General features: G+C 50.8%; 1 protein-coding gene across 4 annotated transcripts in view; it reads left to right on the top strand.

Moving 5' to 3' along the window:
- Positions 1-19,577, top strand: part of ZC3H3 (zinc finger CCCH-type containing 3) — a 284,251-nt gene that overhangs the window by 214,986 nt on the left and 49,688 nt on the right. Inside the window, exon 10 of one of the 4 annotated variants that reach the window (XM_019481840.2) lies at positions 1,079-1,398. The exons of the other annotated variants lie outside the window; for them this stretch is intronic. Coding sequence (XP_019337385.2) covers positions 1,079-1,210 — 132 coding nt within the window. The 3' untranslated portion in view covers positions 1,211-1,398. Of the gene's footprint in view, positions 1-1,078; positions 1,399-19,577 lie in introns of those variants that run through there. 4 annotated transcript variants of the gene reach the window in all.

Below are 19,577 nucleotides of genomic sequence, written 5' to 3' on the forward strand. Positions count from 1 at the left end.
AATAATATAAAAAGTGCTGAGTCCGTTCCTTTTGCTCGAAGTAGAAAGTCCTCAAATGGGCCCCGGAGAGTTTATAATATTCTACTGAATCAAGTAAAAATGTTAACCTTGCTTCATAAAACGATGGCTTGTTAAAGATGCGCAGTCCCTTTTCTTTTGAATAATTTAGGCCGGGAGTAAATCTCCTCTCGTTCTGCGTTTCCGTGTCCGAGAGGCAGCGGAGCCCATCTGCCTGCTGCTGCACCAGCGAGGAGGGCAGCCAGCAGCAGCGGGGTGAGCGGTAGTTCAGCATCCTTCTAAAATAAGCCAAAGCGAAGACTTTTGGTGGTTCAGAAATTATCTGTTTTAACCTGCGCTACAAGGTGCCGTGCATACACATCTTCTCTTCCCAAAAGCCGCGTGTACCCCATGCTCCTTGACACAAGCTCCACTTCTGATTTTTTTTGGCCTCACATAAAAAACCCCCCCAAAAACTCCATTATTCATTGCATCGTTCCCAGTGTCTTGTCTTCATACCTGGAAGAAATTTTAAACGGGACACTCAGGCTGATCAGATCAACCTGGCTTTATCTCGCGGGCCGTCAGTGAGGCCGCCGCGCCTGTTGGATGAGGGGTTAACGGCAATTGTTTTGCGGTATCGGAGCCCTCCGGCTTGAGCAGTAATTGCAAATAAATGAGATGCGATGAGAGTGCCTTAATCTTGCTTTTCCAAATTGCCAGCATGGTTTTCCCTTTTGAGTAGCATAAATCGCGGAGGTTAGAAGTCACCTGATCTGTTAAAAGATGGGACAGTCCCGGAACAAGTATACACACAAGTCCTTAATAAGGCAGCATTATACACACCATTAATAATTTACAGGCGGGAATTAGTAGCGAGACCAGAACTTAGATCTCTGGTGTCCCAGCCAATTTCTCTGTCATTGAGCTAACAAAGCAAAGGCGTTTACTGACGGGGGCCGGAAGAGCCATGCTACGTCGGACGTATAATTCCTAAAGGGGGATAGATAAATCAACACTTTATTGTTGGCTGAGTAGAAAGAAGTATAATTTTGCGTGCTTCTCTCTGGTTAAACGATAGGTCTTGGACCTGAGAGGAGAAGAAGCTCTGACCATGACGTTGTATGTGTCTAACTACAAACACCGTGATACTCCAGAGGCTCTTTCCATGTTGTACTCCACGCTGATTCAGAGGCCTCTTCTCTCTATATGAGCCATCATGATGACTTGCAACGGCTGAATGATCCTTAAAAGTACAATCTGAGAACAGAACGGCTCTGGAGCGAGTTTGCTAGAGCCAGATGGGTCTTTTCCACTGAAATTCTGATTTGGGGGCGCTGGGGCCAAAACTCCATGAAAACTTATATTGATTGTGGAGAACCTTAAAGAAAAAGAAATGGTTGTATTTCATCATTTTATACATGGAACATTTTTCTTTTTCTATTCAAAAGGATATTTCGTTTTGCAGTTTACGCGTTTGCTAAATGGTATTAAAAGGCTGGTGTCATTTTGATTCCAGAATGGCACTTTTTGTTTTGCGTTGAGCAAAGTACCATTGGACCTGAGATTTTCAGGGATTTTGTTGGGTTTGTTTTTTGATTCACAGAAAAGAATTGGAAGAATTGTGGTTCGGGGAATCGGAAGGATTGTGTTCCTGGAGGATGTGCCAGTCCAGGCAGTGAGCTGGCAAAGCAGTTGTTGGCACAGCTGAAGTGTGGGGAGGCCTTCGTGGTCAAGCTCAATCTTTCCCTGGGCTCAATATTTCAAATGAGCAGGGCCCGTCTTTACCAGCCCACCCAGCACGGCTCCAGAAACGGGGCTTTGTTTAACTTGGTTAACTGTGGGTCAGTCCTAGGGAGGGTTTCCTGTGGCAGGTTGTTCTGTCAACCAGCAGTGTGCCAAGGTGACCGGCATCCTGGGCTGCATTGGTAGGAGCATTGCCAGCAGATCAAGGGCAGTGATTCTTCCCCTCTATTCAGCACCAGGGAGGCCACATCTGGAGTCCTGTGTCCAGCTGTGGGCCCCTCACTACTGAAAGGATGTGGACACTTTGGAGAGAGTCCAGTGGAGGGCAATGAAAATGGTTGTGGGGCTGGGGGACAGGACTGGTGAGGAGAGGCTGAGGGAACTGGGCTGATTAAGTCTGCAGAAGAGAAGACCAAGGAAGGATTGAATAGCAGCCTTCACCTCCCTGCAGGGGGGCTGCAAAGAGGATGGAGCTGGGCTGGTCTCAGTGGGGGCAGATGGCAGGACAAGGAGCAATGGGCTCAAGTTGCAGTAAGGGAAGTTGAGGTTCGATATTAGGAAAAACTCTCTCACTAGGAGGGTGGTGAAGCATTGGAACAGGTCACCCAGAGAGGTGGGGGAGTCTCCATCCTTGGAGGTTTTGAAGACCTGGGTAGACAAAGCCTTGGCTGGGATGATGTAGGTGGGGCTGGTCCTGCTTGGAGCAGGAGGCTAGACTAGATGTGACCTCCCGAGCTCCCTTCAACCCTCATTTTCTATGATTCATTATGAACAATTAAAGCAAAAGCAAGAAAACAGAAACTATAATGACGAGCATCTGAAAATATTGCATGCAGTGAAGTTCTCGTGAGTGGGTGAAGTACCCCTGAAGCAGAACGTGACGACTGTCAGTGCTTCGCGCTGTACGGAGGGGCAGGGAAACAAAACGCCGTGCTTGAGTGGATCTAGACATGTTGACCCACTTCCTGGGCACCTCTATGGGCCTCTGCCGAGACGTAAGGCTCCCCTGCAGAGACAAGTTTGCAGGATTGGGATGTTAGGGAAGCCTGTGAGATGCCAGAGCTGCACGCAGTTCAGAAGAGGAGGAGTCAAAAAGTCAGGAAATCGAACCCTGATGTAGACAAAGAGCAATGCCCCAGGAGGACGGACTCAGCAGCACTTTGCCTGGACCAGACTTTGGGAGAGAGCTGGCAATAAGCGTTCAGGAGCCGTATTCTGCACTGAGTTCTTCGAGCACAGCCCTTTGCTGGCCACGGCCGTGGAGAACAAAGTGAGATCGCTTTCCCTTCCTGCTTCTGGCCTGTCTCCCTCCCTGGTTCCCCTGCACTGGCACGGGCTGCTCTGTGCCTCTCCCACGAAGCACCAAAACCTCGCAAATGTCTGTCAAGCTGTGAACGTATTGCCCGTTCTTACACTATTTTGTGAAAGGCTTTTGCCAGCTGTAGCAGGTTGGCACCTGGAGCAGGTCCCAGCATACAAAGGCCTATCGCTGCGGAGGAGGAAGAAGCACGGTCTCTTTGCAGCTCTGCCTCTTCTCCGTCATGGCAGGCCTGTCGAGGCAGTGCAGATGCTGCTGGCCGTGCTGGGACAAGGAAGACGTGCAGGTATTCAGGCCATGTGTGTGATGCTTACTCCCTTTTCCCAGGACGCAGGGATTTCCAGGGAGATGCTCTGAACCGTCTGTCCTGTCCACTCCTGGATCCTGTCAGTCAGAGCCACGTGGATGCACATCTGGATCCAGAGCTCCCTGGGGGGGGTCCCAGACCTTGGTTAACAAACCCAAGTGAGCAAAAAAACCCTCTCTGTATTCATGAAATCAGAACTCATGGTAAAGGTGATATCTTTTATCAAATTTTTGCAAAATTTTTCGTTAATTGCAAGATTTTGCAAAAATATAGTTGGTCTAATAAAAGAGATCACCTCTACCACGAGTTCTGATTCCTTCTGCCTCTAGACCAATACGGCTACAACCTGGATACCTGACTCCGTGCTCACGGCTCTCTTGATTTGGATGTCCGTTCAAGCATCGCTTGCCAAAGTGGGAGGAGACGGCCAGTTGAACCAGACTTCATGGTGATCTGGAGAGCTGAGTCTAGGGGGACTGTAGGCCTCCTGGGGTGACTTGTGCTCCCAGGGCTGGGAAATGAAGCAGCCTGTGTGCAGTTGGGTAAAGATAACGGGGCTCTACTGCTTGATGCCATCGTGCTACATGGCAAGGAGCCTCGTTGCTCATGGGGAAGCTTGAGATCGAAACCGGGACGTTGGGGAAGGCAGGTGTCACTGGGAAGAAATGTATCTGTCCACGTGGCATTGTGGGGGACAGAGGGGTGTTGCAGTTCAGCCCTTTTGACCTGTCCCGCAGCAGAGAAATCACACCCTCTTGCCTTGCCCCCACTGTTATTTTGGTGCCATATGCCAAATGGACGCTCGGTACTCCGCAGACACAGGGATGCAGCCAGCCCTCGGCCTGAAGAGCTGGTAGCCGAAACCTGTTATTTATAAGGTGCCGGTTCCTAGGTGCTGATTCACGTGCAGTGTCCGCCAGCATATGTCAGGAAGGATGCACTGCACTGGCTCGTGGCCTGGAGCATCTAGTCTCAGGGTGCAATTTTTATGGATCTCTGGGTGCCTTGTCTAAGTGGAGCAGTGCCACAGCTGTGCACGAGGCATTTTGCAGGGATAAAAAAAGGCAGCAGGTCTCGAAGGGAAGGGTGCCGGCTGACTCTCATCGCGTCCACCAGTTACGTTGCAACGGGAGACAGCTCACAGGCGTTTTTTGGAAAGTTTAGCTGCTTTTGCTAAGGAAGTAGTCCCACAGGAACCATGTGGCGTATCTGGATAGTGCACGGGAGCATCGGAAGCCCACCTTGCCCACTACTCGCATTCGAGAGCTGCGCACGTGGGAAGGGGACGGAGGTGCGTACCAGGTGATCTCTGTATGAAGCTGCCGTCTATATGAGCCAACATGGGGACCCCTGAAGTAACCCAATGCAACAAGGAGAGCGGGTCCATTTGAGAGCGGGTGTACTGCCATGCTGCATGGAGATGGGTTTGGCATCTTAACGAACTTAAGCTTTTGGGTTTTAAAAGGAGGAGTCTGAATGAAGTGGGCAATAATGTGTGCTCACAGTAGCTATTGAGCATGGGATTTAGGGGCATAGCCTCCAGTCAGAGCTCCCTGGACCTTAAATGCTGGAGGCTGCAAGAGAGAGGAAGAGGGGGAAACCCTGTCCAGACCCAGGTCGCTTTGCTGGCATCTGCTCTCTGCCAGTGTGATGCAGGATTCGGCCTGACCCTGTAAATGGCAGCTCTTACGTGGGCATGTAGATCTAGGGATAACAGGCCGCTGGCAGTAGATCTGCTGAAGATCAGCAGGTCCCAGCGGTTGATGCTGGGAAAATGAAGTGGTGTGTGTTCTGCAATCCCAGAACGTAATGATTTGCAGGGGACCGGTAGGTCGGAGAAGCGATGAGGCCTTTTTTTGTTTCGATGTACTCTTTTTGTTGTCTCTGTACTCAGCTACCCCCTTCTTCGCAGCATCTCAGAGCAAAGACAAATGGTTGAAACTTTGCCTTCCTTCACTGCTGCCTCTGGAAAGTTGTTTTCTATTAAATAAGCTTCTCCTGCCGTGGTGTGTATTAGCAGGTGCGGTGCATTAAATTCCTATCTTCATATTGTTTCCATCAGCTGCTTTGAAGCCTGTGGGTAAATCGTGTCCCCCTGGGAACGGTTAAGCACGGAGACACAGTGAGATTAAACAAGGAGGCTACTGTGAAAACACACGGGAAGCGCACTGGAATAAATCACGCTGAAGTGGGGACCTGCGGGCTTCGCCGTGTACCAACTCCCCTTCCCTTCCAGGAGAGCAGCCCCGCTGACGACAGCCTGCCGCGGCTGAGCAGAGATCCCACCGCCGTTTGTGACCCTGATCCTGCCTGCGTGTCCCACTGGGCTGGGATTTGCTGAGCGTCTCCCGGATCCTCCTTCCTGGCTTGCTCAGCTCTGCCATGCTGGAAAGGATCCATTCCCGCGCTCGCCTCCGACTAGCAGAGGTTGGAAATGTGATGGTGAAATGCAAAGATGGCAGCGGCTTGGTGTAGCAGCCGGGCCTCTGAAAGCTGGTTTGGAAATACTCTGACCGGGCCAAGTGTGCAGGGCAAAGACACCAGCTTTGTGGTGAGGTGGAGCCGTTTGGGGCACAAGTGCAGCTCTTCAAGATGTTTCGGGTTCAACCCCCTTTTTAGGTTATTTTCCCATTCCCAAATTTAAAACGCAGGCCTGGCCAGAATCACCTCCGGTGCCTTCTTGAAGAGGCCGAGCTGGGATTCAGCTCACAGGACACTTCAGAGGTATGTTCAGTTTGACTTAAAAATCCCAGGGTGTCTGCGAGGAGGGGCCCAGGCGACGTGAGATGTCTGCAGCTCTCGTGGGCTTTTACCCGCCCGTGGAAAACTTCAGTGCTTCACGCATCAGCTGAGGCGGTGCAGTTAACAAAACTCGCCCCGGTTTGCCTGTGCGTGGAGATGCCAGGTCTAAAGAAAACCACTCTTCTCTCCAAACGCCAGGAGTTGCGGGTTAGAAACTTGCGGCAGCTTCGTTTGGTGCAAACGGTGAATCTTGGTGACTCGCCCAGCTCGCGTCTGTGCAGGGCTTGGGGTAGATGGCCCTCGAGGTTTCGTCGAATCATGGGGCGCTGCGCTTCAGCGGGTGACTTTTTGTGCTCTCAAACCTCGTTGTCTTCCACATGCATGCGAATCCATTGATTCATAGCACTGTTCTCCCCCCTCCACCACCCCCTCTTTTTTTGCTGGAAATTTTATAGGCTTTTAGCAGTACCTTTTTCATATTAGATGTGCCTAGCATCCTATTTAACACACTTCTACCTTCTAAGACAATGAACTCTAACCTACTTAAGCGCAACCAGCAATATGCCTTAAGGGTAAATTATTAAACAGCTCGTGCCTGGCTCAAGCGCCCAGGCTCTTTGGGATGCAGCGCAGCGTTCAAGCTGAGGGTACACGTCCTGGGCTGTTGTCTCGTGGCGGTTCCTTTCGCCTAGAGAGAAGCATTCCTGTCTCTCGTGTCGCTGCGTTGCGACGGTCGGCCAGCAGCGCTGCTGGATGTTGCTCTGCTAGTACCTGCGTTTCCTGTGCATTCATTCACTGTTTCTGCCGCTTGCAGCTCTTCCGCGTCACGCTGCGATTCCGAGAGATTCCTCAAGTGAAGTTTCATCACCCTCTTGGACAGCCGTCCTCCAAGGATCACTGAAGTTAGCGATGGTCTTTTTCTAGGAGGTGGTTTTATTTCTTTCATCAGCCCTGCGGCTCCTCGGCGCTCTGCTGCTGACAGAAATCTCTCTTAGTTGAGACGTACAGCCACAGTCCTGAGCCTCGGTAGTCGTATGAGATCCCATGGTTTTTGTCTCAACAAGAAAGAGTTTCCAGCTCTTTGACATGCTCTTTCCCTAATTGCCTCCTGCAGTTTCATTTGAATACGGTGTTCTTCGCTTCCTGTCCAAAACTGTTCCTTGGTTACTGTTAGGCCCCACGTGCGTCTCTGCCATAGTTTGTCTTGGTGCTGAATGAGACCACCCCTCCCTGTGCCAAGAGCACTCAGCGTCTTGCCTAATTTTCCTGTGTGAGATGCTTGGGTGGGAGAAATTTGATGGTCCTGGGGGTGGCCTGCACCATGCCTGATCATCCCCCCTACAAAGTTTCGTGCCTCAATCCTGTGGTCAGTATGGGAGCCACAGCCATCCCATGCCCCTTCCACCTCCTGCCCCAACAGCGGACACCTGCCTCCCTTCGGCATCCCACTGAACATGCTGCCTTGCATCGAAAATAAGTTCCTTTGTGCCGGTGTATCCCAAGCTGACCCTGAAGTGCAGTCATTTTTGCAAATGCAGCAACTTTCCGCTCTGCGTGCGTGCATGCATCGGAGAAGCTCAGGTCTGGAGCCTACCTGATTTTTTTGCATATCTCGACCATTATTCACAACGTAAGTTTTACGATACTCGCCTTACCGGCATCCTACTTCTGCTTGCCCTCGACGGAGCGGCAGCCGCTGGGGTATGGTGTGTACCTGTGCCTTTCGCAAGGGAGAGCAGTTGTGTTCTGGAGATGACCGAGTCTGAGCGGGGCTGGCAGATGGGCCCGGGGCTTCATTTCTCATCTGGGGCGTGCATCTGACCGTCTGTGCAATCGATAGGCCTCCCGGCATTTACCAGATAGCGCACGCAAGGTAACGGAGGGCAGTGTTCATTAACGCAGTAAATCAGTTTAATGGGGAAATCGGCTGTGGGGGGGTGAGGAGGAGGAGGAGGTCTTGCACTATATATGCTGGGGCCAGCTGCATGTTCCTTCTGTCTTTCTTCCAGGTGAAAGCTTTAAAGATAATCAGGCCTGTGATGGGTTTGTTCTGTCCCGATGCCCCCACACCGGCTCTTCCATAACTTGCTGTCATCAGACGCATCGTGAAATTGGCCTAAAATCCACTATGATTCCTACAGGAAGAATTAAAAACCAAATAGATTAGCTGTCTGCCTTGTTGGAACCTCAAAGGCTGGGCATCTGGGATCTATACCTCCGCAAATTGCCTCTTCTAAGGAGATGATCTATTTTACGCACTTCCAGCAGGAGAGAGAATGATTAGGACGGTAGCATTAAAGTGTCCAGGACGACTGACCCCCCCCCCACATGAGAGATGAAGAGCCATTTAAGAACCAAATTTATCTCTGTCCCCTACGCACCTGGTGATGGCTCAAGTAGAGAACTAGCAGTGGATCCTGGATGCAGAGATGTTGCCTGCATGCATGAAATGAATTGCTCTCATTACTTTAAGTCCCCGTCATTATCTTTATGTCCCTTGGATTTGTTTTAATTTTTGGGGGTGGGCTTTGGCAGTTGTTGTAAGTTAGGGACTGCAGCAAATGTGGTCTTAGGTTCTTGCCAAATGCTAGAAGCTGCTGTGGGAAAGTAGCAGAGAGTAGAAAATGCTGGGCCATGCCCTGCTCGCCCTCCCCTGCCGCATCCCCACTGCCACGGTCAGAGGCAGGATGTTGGGCTCGACGGACCTAGGGTCTGGCCCAGGAGATGGTAGTTCTTACCTTTCTTGTGTGGGAAGATGTGGCCAACCCGTGGCAAGTGGCATGGGCGACTGTTGTCTGGCACGCGGACCCCAGTCACTGAGCTAAAGATGGCATTTAGAGTCACGGGTCAGTGCTGGCTTTGGGGGTTCGATCCTGCAGGCGTCGGTGCCACCGAATTTGCTGCTGTCCTGTCTTTTGCAGCGGTGGGGTTTCAGAAACACTGGACGATGATGGTAGCTGATTATTAGACTAGCATCATCTTGTACTTTTGACTTAACTTGTGACATTTGCCAAAAAAGGTTGGCCACAGCGTCTCCATCACAGTAGGACCAACCCCCAGCAGTGTGGTACTGCTGGATGGGGTAATGGAAAGCAGTTCATTTACTGAGATGGGCTTACCCCAGATCCCTTTACCTCTTCATTAAGCCCAAATCAATTAAAATTAAAATCACTGGTGAAATTTTCCAGATTGTCATCATTTATCCACTTCAAGAGGTGCAGCACCAAAATAATTCAGTCTGTTTGAGTCCACGCTCATCCTACCAATAAGCCATCCTTCCCAAATCTAGTACCCGTGTCTGCCTGCCCTTCATTCCTATCATATCTTACCCCACGATGATAGCCTCCCAGAAGCCCATGCGGTGTGTGCGTGTCACTTGAGGTTCAATTTTCGTATTGTTCAAAGCAGACAACTGTAACAGGAGTCGCTCAGTAATCCTACCTGCCCGGTCTCCTCCTGACTGTGTTCTCTTCTCGTTTGTCCTTCGAGTTCATCACTAGGTTGTAAGGCGTCTGCCGCGTGGATCATTCTTCTCTGCGTTTCTCGTGATGTGTTGGGCACGCTCGTAAGTTCATCTCCACGGGCCTGCCTGTCTGAACAAGCCATCTCTCTGCCTACGCGGCGGATGTGAAATGAATAATCCTTTGCCCCCCTGTCTGGACTGCACGAACGGGAACGAAAGTGCCAATTCCTTCTGTGTTCTGATCTGTCCATTAGGAAATAAATTGCCATGGAGCCATTTTTGAAGGGGGTGAGATCCAAATTCACGAGGAGGGTGGTGAAGCACTGGAGCAGGTACCCAGAGAGGTGGGGGAGTCTCCATCCTTGGAGGTTTTAAAGACCTGGCTCGACAAAGCCTTGGCTGGGATGATGTAGTTGGGGCTGGTCCTGCTTGGAGCAGGGGTTGGACTAGGTGTGACCTCCTGAGGTCCCTTCCACCCTCCTTGTCTGTGGTTCTGAGTCTGTGATTCTCTGTTTTATTTGTTTTTCCTTCAGTCGTCAACCAAATAGCGCAGGTGGTGGACTCGCCATCCGCGGAGGTTTATAACACCCGGGTAGACAAAGCCTTGGCTGGGATGGTGCAGTTGGGGCTAGTCCTGCTTGGAGCAGGGGGTTGGACTGGATGTGACCCCCTGGAGTCCCTTCCTGCCCTCGTTTTCTATGACTCTATAATGATTTGAGTCATTAGAAGTCAGGGCTGCATCCTAGCCATTGCGATCCAAGAGGCTGTGAAAGCTGCTGCTACCACTCTTGGCATTTCCCAAACTGTGTTAAAAGTTCCCCGCGCAGATGTGCTTTTAAGTCGCTTCTCTTTGATCTCGAGGAGGAAGCACTTTCCCTTAAAGTCACAGTGAGCGGAGGAGTCGGGCTGATGACAAGCTGGTATTATGCAGCTCTTCCGAACGTTTTACGAAGATTAGCAGCCCTTTTTGAGAGATACCATTGGAGGTTTGAAGCTTGCATTCCCGAGTCATTCAGCATTAACTGATGGATAGTGCTGCCTTTGATAGCTCTTTTATAGTCCGGTGCAGCTGTATGAAAATCAACTACAAAGGCAACTTAATTTTGTTTATCTTTAATTTTGGCTTTGGTTAACAGATGTTTTCTGGATACTATAGTAGCCAGCTTTAATTTGTTTTTCCTATAATGTGTAGCAGATATCTTCAGTCAACAAACTGATTAGTAAGTAAATTCTTTATTAAAAAAAAAAAAGTAGGCTTCTTAATGATACAGATTTGTCGGCTCTCGAGATCGAGAGTGGCAATAATGTTGGGGTTTGCTTGCACGAGGCTGGTCCAGTTGAACAGCCTTAGCCTTGCTGTAGAGAACGAGTGCTGGGTTATGTCACGGGGACATGCTGGACTGATGCTAAGCCTGTCCCCTTTGGAAATGCTGGTTAAAATCCCATTTAGGAGACTGCAGGTGGAAGGGGCTTGGGAGTTTCCTCTTCCTGGTAGTTTGAGGAGTCAGGGCTGCAATATCGGGCCCTAGATTTGACTCACAAGCTGCTTGTGAAAAGCTGAAGGCTGCCTTAAGCTGTGGTACAGCTCAGAGGAGATGTATACAGGGGTAGCTAGCTGCCCCAGACCTGCATCGGTGAGCTGGCAATAGCGTGGGACTGAGAAACCTGGGAGAACGGCCCCGCGCCTGCTTTGCCCAGCTCTTAGTCCCGCGTGCATGCCCGAGCGGTTCTCCGCCGAAATTACAGCAACAACAAAAGTTGCGTTACTGATAGCGCGGCAGAAATCTCCGTATCAGCACTAGAAGCTTTTAATTTAAAATGCTTTGTAAACTGCATAAGAGTTTAAAAGCTAATCAGATTTTTGCTTCACCCAATCCACTCTCCATATCTCTGTAGAAATCTTTGTGGGTTTCAGTTGCATCTTATTTACTGTACACTGTAATGGTGTAATGGCCGTTCTTATTGCTACTTTAATTTAACGGTAGTATCTTCTCCAGCATTCAGATGCTTACACTTAGAGGTGCTGCTTATCAGGGCAAACTTGAACTACTTAATAGCTTGGCTACTTTGATAACACTGCTCGATAGCAATCTACTTCTCTTCTCTTCTGGCGTTATGATGTCCTGGCAGGTGGTAGAGTACCACGTGTGCTAATAAAAGCACTAAAATGCTGAAGGTCTGCCTGTCAAAAACCAAAATTTTTCCAAGTAAAAGTAGTCTCTGAATCACAGCTGCTTATTACAGTTGACTAATACCTGGGGCATACCGACAGAGCAAGGGTTCTTGATTTCTACCTTAACGATGTTGTGTGTGTACGATAGTCAAAGATAGTCAACCTGTCATAGACTCATAGAAAATGAGGCTGGAAGAGACCTCGGGAAGTCACATCCAGTCCAACCCCCTGCTCCAAGCAGGACCAGCCCCAACTACATCATCCTAGCCAGGGCTTTGTCTACCCGGGTCTTCAAAACCTCCAAGGATGGAGACTCCACCACCTCGCTAGGTAACCTGTTCCAGTGCTTCACTGCCCTCCTTATGAGAAAATGAGAAAGATTTCTTAGTATCCAACCTCAACTTCCCTTGCTGCAGCTTGAGCCCATTGCTCCTTGTCCTGCCATCTGCCCCCACTGAGACCAGCCCAGCTCCGTCCTCTTTGCAGCCCCCCGGCAGGGAGGCGAAGGCTGCTATTCAATCCCCTCGGTCTTCTCTTCTGCAGACCCAATCAGCCCAGGTCCCTCAGCCTCTCCTCACCAGTCCTGTCCCCCAGCCCCACAATCATTTCCGTTGCCCTCCACTGGACTCTCTCCAATGTGTCCACATCCTTTCTGTAGTGGGGGCCACAGCTGGACACAGGACTCCAGATGTGGCCTGCCCTGTGCTGAATAGAGGGAAGAATCACTGCCCTCAATCTGCTGGCACCACTCCTACCGATGCAGCCTGGGATGCCGGTCGCCTTCTCAGCACCGAGGGCACACTGCTGGGTACTGCTCAGCTTCTTGTCCCCTGTCCCCCCAGGGCCTTTTCTGCAGAGCTGCTGCCTAGCCCATTGCCCCCAGCCTGCCCCGGTGCCTGGGATTGCTCCTCCTAAGCACAGGACTTTGCACGTGTCCTTGAGGTTTCATGAGATTCCTTTTGGTCCAATCCTCCAATGTGTCCAAATCACTCTAAATCCTAGCCCAGCCCTCCAGTGTATCTGCTATACCCGCAGCTTGGTGCCATCTGTGAACTTGCTGAGGGTGCATCCATCCCATCTTCCAAGTCGTTGATGAAGACATTGAGCAAAACTGCCCCCAGGACTGACCCCTGGGGCACCCTGCTTGATACCGGCTGCCAGCTAGACCTCCAGCCATAGACTACTCTCCTCTGAGCCCTATGCTCCAGCCAGTTTTCTGTGTATCATACCGTCCATTCATCCAGCCCATACTTGCTTAGCTTGCCTGGGGGAATGCTGTGGGAGACTGTATCAAAAACCTTGCTAAAATCAAGGTATATCATGTCCACCTGTCTCCCCACATCCACAGAGCCAGTCACCTTGTCATAGGAGGCAATCAGGTTGGTCAGGCAGGACTTGCCCTTGGTGAATCCATGCTGACTGTTCCCGATCATGGATGTAGCCATGACTTCATTCAGTCTCTGGGTAATCCTGTACTTGGAAATGACTCTCAGCAGGCGCTTGGAGAGTGGCAGAAGTCCCCAGTATGGTCCCCTGGAGTGAGGAGTGCTGGGTTCATGCGCTGGAAGGGATCTGGCGGCCGTGGTGGGGCTGAACGCACGTGTTGAACATTTTGTGCCATCAGCTTTTTGCAGTAGTTTCCTTGGTGACTCCCCAGACCCCAAGAGAGGGTTTGCCCTGTGATCGGTCCCAGCCCTTTTCTTGTGCTGTCTTAAAGTATCAGGGCTAAGTAGGCTGACCTGGGAGTATTGCAGCTGACTAAAACCACCACAGAAAGCTCCAGACTCTGTTCCTTGGCATTAGAGGCAAAGCCGCGCACAACTTGCTTGGGGTCAGAGCGAGGAGCAGAGCCAGCCTGGAGAAAATCCCTGGTCAAGAGGGTAGGATTAACAAAAAGGCTATGGTAAGCTTGAGGCGATGGTGTTCTGGCCTCTGCTCTTTGCGTGTCCTGGAGGTGTCGTGTACATGCACCGAGGAGGATAAATGAATAAGATTCTTGCACGTAATTTCCCGACATGGAAAATCCCAGTTCCAGAGGAATTTGTTCAGGGACACGGTATCAAATCTGCTGCTCCCGGCTCTTCTCGCTGGGCAGTTCATCGGGGCTGTAATCGCCCCTCCCGTCAGTGTTGCTGAACTCCCATGTCGCTGAACGGCGTGTTTCCAAGATTGTGCAGAATTCAGATCCTCCCCGTTTCCAAAAATCCTATTGTGAGGGGAGCTGGCAGCTTGCCTCTCTTCCAGGGGTATTGCACAGTTCAGCCCCAGAGTCCCCCCGGACACGCCGCACCAGTTGGGAGCTGCATACTTATTGTCGAACGTTGTTTCGTATCGTGAAGCCAAGGTTATCAAAAAAGCCGTTTGTACTAAAGAAAGCATTTTATGCTGCCTCTGGGTGTAAACACGCTTTCTGTCCCCTGTTGCATGAGTCTAATCTTTGGCAGATAAAGGAGGTTGCTGCCAGTGAAAGCTCGTGCCTCTGAACCTAAGGTGCCACTTGGTTCTGCCTAATGCCTGCCTCTGCGTGTCGTTCATGGTGGGGCCTGGCTGGGATGAGGCCTCGCTGGTTGTAGGAGTTGTTTTCTGAGAACTCAGACCAGCTTGCAAGACACGGAGCTGAAAAGCAGGAAAAGTCAGCCTAGATCAGTAGGAGCCATCTGATGCTCGTGCCCCAGGCTGTTCAGTCCCCACATCCAAATCATTGATAAAGATGTTGAAAAGCACCGGTCCAAACACGAACCCCTGAGGGACACCACTGCCCACTTCACACCAGGACGGCACAGATCTGTCCATGAGAGCTCTCTGGGTCCTGCCGCGCAGCCCGTTTTTCATCCACTGAACTGTTGAGCAGTTAAGCCCACAATCTTCCAGTTTGTCCACAGCAGTATCATGGGATACTAGATCAGAAGCCTTTTGGAAGTCTAGGTTTATAACGTCAACCTTGTCTCTCGTGTCCAGGTGGCGAGAGACCTGGTCGTAGAAGGAGATGAGATTGGTAAGACAAGATCTACCATCTTACCCTCCACAAGCATACTGCACGTAGATTCTTTAATGAGCTTTTCCAGGAATTTCCCTGGGATGGAGGTTAGACTGATTGGCCTATAGTTGCCTGGTTCCTCCCTCTTCCCCTTCTTGAAGATGGGCACAATGTTGGCCCTCTTCCAGTCCTCAGGGATCTCCCCGTGCACCACGATTTCTGAAAGAGCTTTGCCAGGGGTCCCGCGATGACCTCGGCCAGCTCCTTCAGCACTCTTGGATGGAGTCCATCCAGTCCTGGAGGAGCAGACAGGGAGAGAAAGGGGGGAAATGGGCAAAAGAAACCGGGATTGAATATCAAAAATGACATGCTAACAGGGAGGCTGGGGAGTAGCAAAGCTGCTGAAGGCCTGGTCGCTTAGGTCATTTTACAGCTGGCCTGGACAGTGCTCTGCCGGGAGGCGTCTTGCCCTGTTCCCTGGGACGGGGGGATGGCGGGGTTGTATTGCAGTGCTTTTTCAGTCTCTTCTGCCTCCTGTTTCTGTTGTTCCTCCTGATTTCTTTTTTTTAAAGCAATAAAGCAGGTATGATTTCAGAACAGCTCTGAGGAGCAGACTTTCCCATGCCTGGTGCAGCTCAGGGGCTATTTCTGATCTCACGCTGTTTAATCACCTGCAGCTACTCGGTGCAGAGCCCAGATGAGCCCTAGGCCAAGTGGCTGCCCAGACGGGCCATGTGGGCCCGTGTCTGTTGGACTCTGGACTCGTAGCACTTCGCTGATTTGTGCCTGCCGTGTGCAGTGCCGAGGGAGCCGAGTCGTCCAGCTGGGGAAGAGACCATGGGGCTTGAGACCGTGGATGGTTACATGCTCTAAAAGGGACGTCTACCTCGTGGGAGCCTTCAAAGGCCAAATCGGCATGGGTTAGGGTTAGGGTCTGCTAGGTCCTAGGCTCTGCTAGGGTCTAAATCTTCTGCTACTACAACCTACTATAAGAGAGAAGCAGATGGTCTGTGCCCCAAAGCCCTTGCAGTCCAAGCCAGTGACCGATATGTGAAGCTTGTGGGCAAAGGAGGCGAACAGTGGGTGCTTTGTATGTCTGCATCTTCAGTTGTTTCTTATGGTTGGTTTTGTAGCCCTTTCACACACAAGGAAGCAGGATGCATCTGCCTTCAGCTATGGGATGGAGGCCGGGGATGCTCAGGCCGCTTCCAGCCCGTGCTGCGACTCGGCCCCTCTGGATCAGACAGCAGGCATGAGGGGAGCCGTGCTCTCTTCTTGATGCACTCCTACGTCGACAGGCAGCTTTGGCCATGCAGAAACTTCGCGGGTCACGCTCCAGCCCGCAGTCTCTTCCAGCCCTGATGTCTGTGCTTCTCCTGTACCGTCGTCTTCCTTTTTGCTCTTCATTTCTCCATTTTCCAGGGCAGCAAACAATGCCCTGAAGTTTCTCTCGGGTGATCTTCTCACCTTACAAGTGTAGTAGTGAATACCGCTGTCCGTAACACTGGAATGATGTTGATGTAAGCCTTTACATGTATGTTTGCATGATGAAAGCATCTAGAGGCCTCCTCTGAGATCCCAGCTCAAGTGTCCAGGGAGAGAAAGCCTGTGCCCCAAAGAGCTGCCAGCATCCTGGGGTCAGACAGACAAAGAGCGGGGGAAGGAAGTGGTTTTGGTTGCTTAGTGTGGACCTGAGTTTGGTTTTTACCCAAGCACTTCCTACCAAGAAGGGGTAGGACCCCCTCTTTGCATAGGACAGGTCACAGCCTCACTCCTAGTGCTTGTGTGTTTGCTGCGACTATATTATCAGCTAGTTTTCAAAAGCTCTTACAAACACTTGCCCAGGTAGATTGAATTCTGGTTTGGATCTTAAGTCCCCTTTTGGGAGCAGATCAATAGAGAAGTGTTTCAGATGTTGTCTGAAGTCCATGAATCTGGAGGTCCACATTTGGCCTCATCATGCAGAGGCGCCGCGTACCCGCGACTGCCCTGAACGTCCTTCAGAGCCGTGGGCGCTCGTCCCTTTGCAAGCGTGAGGCCAGTTGCCTTTGAAAAGTGACTGCTGGCTTCTGGGTCCACGCGGCTCCGCGTTTCTGTTGCAAGTCAAAGCCCGGCAGCAAGAGGTGAGCGTGGCTGGCATATTGTCACCGTTGATCTGTCTCTCCCTGGTGTGCAAAGGAAGCCTCAGGGCCCTCTTGCTCCAGGCCCTGCCACACTCGTGCACAATGAAACGCCAGCCCCGGGCCTCGAAGAGCCTCCTGGGTTTCACGTGTTCCTTTGGTCATCTGTTTTTACGCCAGCATCAAAAAGAGAAAGAATTGGCAAATCTCCCCCAAATCTTGGGGGCAGGTTTCACACAAAGCCCAAGAATTTGGAGCGAAATACCACTGATCACAGGATCCAGTTGGGCTCTGATGTTGCGAAGGCAGCCGACCTCAGAGGCGCGCTGGGCTGACTTGGAGAGTTTCCCTCGCTTGCACATGTTGAAGCGAAGCCTCTCTTGGTACATCTTATGGCAGGAATCCAGCTCAGCAGCCCCATGTTCGGTGAGTACGAGTATCCAAGCGGTAACTAATTAGTTGCTTTAAAAAAAAAAAGAAAAAAAAGAAGCAAATAAAAATGAAATTATGAAGGCGTGCATCGCACCTTATTATTCCTGCATTGCTGGGAGTTGAGCATCGCGAGTACTGTAAGAAGTGTGGTTATAAATAATGGAGATAATGAACATAGTCTTAGTGTAGTTGGGCGCCAAGGGTAAAGCTCGCAGGGTGCTCCAACAGGGAACCCTTAATGGCTCCCAGGGGTTGGTTTTCAGCTCCGTGTTAGGAAGAAAGTGTAAAATAGCATCAAAAAAGCCTCGGTTTTGTTCGCTGTTTGCAGCTGAAGATAAAACGGCACAAATGCGGCTCCATGTGTTGGATAAATTTCTCCATTATTATTCCACAGACTGTATGATGTTCAGATGTATTGTCTTCCAGGTTTTAACGACAGGGAGCTGGAATTTTTAAGGCTGCTTCCATCTGCACCCAATTATAAAAAAGCCATCAAAAAAAAGCTATTTACTAGCTGTCAATTCTGAACGACTTCAGAAAGCAGCCCCTCCACCTCCACTGATAGCTTCCCAACAGCCACTTAGCACGAGGAAGTTGTGGCTAAGAGGTACATTAAAACAGCCTGACATCAATCCAGCCACTTAATCCTGTAGCTTGGAGATGGTTCTACCTGTAATAGCTCCGAGAGCTTTTTGGATGCTTGGTATGGTTTTAAAAGCACTTGGAGTTGAGGCAACAGGTTTTGGGCTTTGTGTGTGCTGAGACCTCGATCAGGTGCCTGCTTACCGTGATTTACTTCCGAAACAGCATTCCTGAAAATGTCCAGGCAAGATCAGGACCTTGTTCAGGGTGTACATCCACACAGGAAGGCACGGCCCCTTCTCCTGCAGAGCTTGCATCTAAGGAGGCAAAACCTGACAGGATGGATGGGCCAGGGAGAGGGCTGTTACCCTCAAGCCATGTCCTGAGGGTTAACATGCCAGCCCTAATGTCAACACAGCAAGGTTGCTCCTGCTTGATCCTGCTTCTGCATGCAGGTCGATCCTGTTTCTGTATGCAGGATCTGGAAAATAAATGTGGACCGACACGTCTCGGTCATGGGAAGCGGCCAGCAGGTGCCATGGGACCTTGCCAGGTCAGAGCATTTCAGGCAGATCAGCCTGTGGGTTTGGCCAGGAAATAAAGCCAAAGCAATTATGGCTGCAGGTTGTCACCCCGTCATGGCCTGTCTCCACTGTCACCCCACACATATGAACATGCATTCATCGCCAAGTGCTGGGTCCATCCTGCCCAGTGTCCTGTGTCATATGGGGGCAGAGTGACTGGGGTTTTCCCCCTGCTCCTCTCTCTCTTGCAGCCTCCAGCACTTAAGGTCCACGATGCTCTGATTCAGACACTGTGTCCCTACCTCCCATGTTCAATAGCTACTCATATCCCTTTACTCCAAGCATATGTCCAAACTCATGTAGGAATATGGCTAAACTACCAGCTTCCCCCACTTCTGCTGGCAGCAAGCATCACACTTGAATGCCACGCTGGGTGAAAAAGAGCTACCTGGTGTTGGTTTTAAACTGACTACTTACTGGTTTCATGTTGTGACCCCTCATTCTTGGATTGTGAGAGACAGCCCATAATAAACCCCTGTTGGCTTTCTCTTCACCATTTAGTATTTTGTAGACCCTTGTTGTATGCCCCTTCAAACATCTCTTTTCTAAACTGGCCGGGCCGGGCCTTATTAGTCTCTCCGCCTATGGAAGCCCCCTCATGGGCTCATCATTTCCTGCCTAGTGCAGGGGGCTGGACCTGAACATCTTGCAAGATCCCTTCCAGTCCTTATAATCTATGAATTGATGGATCATCCTTGCTGCCCTTTTCTGGACCTTCTCTAGTTCTTCTATCTCCTCTTCGAGACGAGGGGACCAAGTATGTCAGGCCCCTCTGCAAATCCCCAGCACAGCGGGGGCAGAGAGCACTGGTGACAAGGCCAGGGCAGGGATGTATCAATATTATATATATATATATTTTGTTTCGGCCACTTGCAGGGTGCCCGTCACCTCTGCACGTTGCACCTGGCTTGTATTAAGGCACTGGGTGTACCCACCTGTAAGGAGCTAATAGCTTGCACCTTCCCTTCCACAAAGGATGCTGAAATGAGAGAGTGGAAACAGATGTGGGCAGATGGTGGAGGAAGAAATGGAGTCTGTTGGCCCATGAGGACTTGGGCTGGAGGCCTTGACCGTAGCCAGGTTCCTGGCAGGGTGTTGGGAGCACAGGACCCATCAGGTTGCTGAGTTCAGTTCCC

This window comes from Alligator mississippiensis, chromosome 3 (assembly GCF_030867095.1).
Source record: "Alligator mississippiensis isolate rAllMis1 chromosome 3, rAllMis1, whole genome shotgun sequence".
NCBI lineage: Eukaryota > Metazoa > Chordata > Crocodylia > Alligatoridae > Alligator > Alligator mississippiensis.